We start from the raw sequence: 3,100 nt of genomic DNA, 5'->3' as shown, positions 1-3,100 counted from the left end.
ATATCACTTTTGGAAGAAAAATTGAATTTTTCCCATGGTAGCCCATGGGCATCGCACCAGACATGACACGTCACTCTATCATCCAAAGTCACTCAAAATCTAATGGTTTCTATTCCTCGGCACCCCCAATTATCATCATGTGAAGTTAGATTTTGAATTACTTTTCTTGTTTGAAAGTTATCGTGTTAACAAATTTTTGCGTACAGGGCACATACTTCCGGACATCAAAAAAACGCCGAAAAATATTCAAAATCTCCATTTGAATGAGTCTTAAACAATTTTAAACAGGGTAACAATTTTAATACAGGGTACTACGCAGTCGCACATACATTCGGACATCGAAAAAACACAAGATTCATGTTCCCTGGCTCCTAAAACACCCAGAAAACATGTTTTTGAGGGTGTTAATTTTTCGACCGATTCCAATACTTTGCCTTACACACTAGGTGTGTGCGGAAAAGTAAAACTCAATTATCAATGACAATTGAATTGAATAGTTTTAAATTGTTTTATTCAATACGATGGAAATCTCTAATTTATAATATTCTCTTACATTAAGCAATGTTTGAATAATTGAAATTCAAAATAAATGGAAATTAAATCATAATTTTAATGTGAATGATGAATGTTGTTTGAATTTAGCTGATTGATTACTACAATATTTTCGTTCGGTTTTCTCGGTGTTTTTGAAGATTATTCGTATTAAGTTTATATGCGTAAAAGCAATCATGATTCATGAAGAGTTGACCTTTTGAAGTGAACAGTATTGAAAAGTAAACGCATTGAGAATGTTTTGAAGATGGATGATAATCTTCACAGGTTGGATCTACTGTGGATGGTGCTCAAATGTGTCTTCAGATTATCTTTCCGTGTAAAACGCTTCATACAAATCTCGCATCGAAACGGTTTTTGACCGTTGTGCTTTCGCATATGCACTTTCAATATAGTTTTATCCACAGCGACAAACTTTTTGCAGATATGACATTCATATCGTCTCGATTTGCATACTCTTTCATGGGTTACTTGGTCGATCTCTTGTGAAAATCCAGTGTAACAGCCACGGCAATGGAACGGGATTTCATCAGTATGCGTCATTTTGTGCCTCTTCACGCTTTGCAGAGTTGTGAATCCTTTGCGGCAAATATCACATTGATATGGTTTCTCACCGGTGTGAGTACGCATGTGACGATTGATGTGGTTTTTATAACTGGAGTATGGACATAGTTGGCACTTGAATCTCATCTTCATTTGCATCTGGTTTTTAGCCGAGTGTCTCAGATCTTTCGATGTGCTTGCTGCAATGGTTTTACGTTTGGTACTATGTACAATATTTGATTCATTGGTTAATGTGACAGTGTCCACACCACCAACGACTGTCGGAATTTCATCGTTAAATTCCATTTCTTCGGCTGTTGTCGCGGTATCAGTTTTTTCTTCAAATATATCTCCATTTTCATGATCACCGTCGTGTAGCTCAGGTGATACGTTACGATCATCGTATTGAATGGTAGATACCGCTTCCGATGTTTTCCACTTAATTTCATTTTTTTCCTGGTCTTCTTCATCGCTTGAGTCGATGACTTCGACTGAACCACTAGTTGCCTCTCGAGTACCGAGAAAGTCATGATTTTTCGAATACATTGAGCTCAGCACCGGAAGTTTATCAATAGCTGACGTATTTCCATAAGTATCAACGTTGACTTGGTTCTTGAACAATGCATTTATTTCGAACTGGTCATATGTCTCCATGATTCTGTGGGCGATGGTTATGATTTAAAGAGTTTAATCAAAAAGATAATCGAATAGAATCCTGAGATGATATACTAACCGATTGGTCGTGACTCGCAGAAAATATTGCCTGAACTCAGCATTGAAAGATACACCCTCGTGTTTTAGTGCCATTTCAATGTTGCTCAGAGAATATTTTGCTTGTAGTTCGAACGCAAGAAGCATTTGACTCATCTCGTTATTCCAGTTCAACATTTTCGGTCTTCTACCTGGAATAGACCGACACAAAATCAAATTGACAGTTTTAATAATAATGAAGAGAGAGGAATGTTTACAAAAAGATCAAATTGATTCGTTGTTGTTCAAATTCTTGTCCAATAATTATGTAGAAAAATAGCAATATTCAACTTGGAACAATTCTTAAATGTTACCTTCTTATGTTACGATTCCGAGATGCCGACACAAAATATTGTTCTTACCTTGCTCACCTTTTGATAAATAATTTCCAACAAAATGAAATGCTCTTGGGCGAATAGAAGAATATTTTAAATGAGTTCACTCCAATAAAGTATTAATTCGATGAAAATATGAGTTTATTTCTTTAGTTTCCAGATTGAAACGTGTTGAGTACGTTGTTATGCAACAAGTCGTATAGATAGAACGACGCCATTGAATGCGAAAACCATTAATTTATTGCGAAAACGCTGTCAAAATGAATTCGCTGTAATGGTGTTCTAGACTCAGCTGAAACAGTTGCGGCAAAAGAGTGGGAAATTTGAATTCTAAGTGCATTAAGTAACCATTGAATGAAAGCTATAAAAATTTAATTTATTATCAACCATTGTTAATGTGTGAATTCAGTCAAATTATTGATTATTTTAAACGAACGTTAATGGTGCGATCTTTCTAATGATCAATTTCATTTACTTTATGACACCATAATGTGTCTGAATAGCATTAATCAATGAGAAAAATGAATGTTATTTTCGATAATTATTAGTTCAGTTTGAAAAAGGTTTGAAATAGTAGATGAGATAAATAGATATTAATAAAAATCATGATTTCAATGTTGACAATGAATGTAAGTTGAATTCAACTGATTTAGTCTCCAATATATTATTGTATCAAAGTATTTTTCTCACTCGTAACTTATGAGCACGTTTTGCTGGATTGATCTAGTTCATTGAATTTGAAATATCATGGAATTAACTTGGGTTTAAATGTTCGAAAAACCCGCAGCACAAATTGAGAATATTTTGAATGTGGATGGGACCTTTTAACAGTTGGTGTGGATGACGTCTAAATGTCTCTTCAGATTGTTTTTCTGTGTAAAGTCCGCCATACAAATCTCGCATCGAAACGGTTTTTCACC

The 3,100-nt window shown here is 34.8% G+C and overlaps 1 protein-coding gene across 1 annotated transcript; it reads right to left on the bottom strand.

The window, feature by feature from the left end:
• Window positions 1-1,023: 1,023 nt before the first annotated feature.
• On the bottom strand, window positions 1,024-1,401 carry LOC116350087 (zinc finger protein 705F-like; the record flags this gene model as incomplete). The annotated part of the gene is made up of 1 exon (XM_031781809.1): window positions 1,024-1,401. A coding segment is annotated over exon 1 (378 nt), but the record flags the coding sequence as incomplete, so codon positions are not given.
• Window positions 1,402-3,100: the final 1,699 nt, after the last annotated feature.

The sequence above is a fragment of the Contarinia nasturtii genome, unplaced genomic scaffold (genome assembly GCF_009176525.2).
Source record: "Contarinia nasturtii isolate CC-2019 unplaced genomic scaffold, AAFC_CNas_1.1 Cnas_scaffold_3530, whole genome shotgun sequence".
NCBI lineage: Eukaryota > Metazoa > Arthropoda > Insecta > Diptera > Cecidomyiidae > Contarinia > Contarinia nasturtii.
This window is presented reverse-complemented; position numbering and strand designations above follow the sequence as displayed.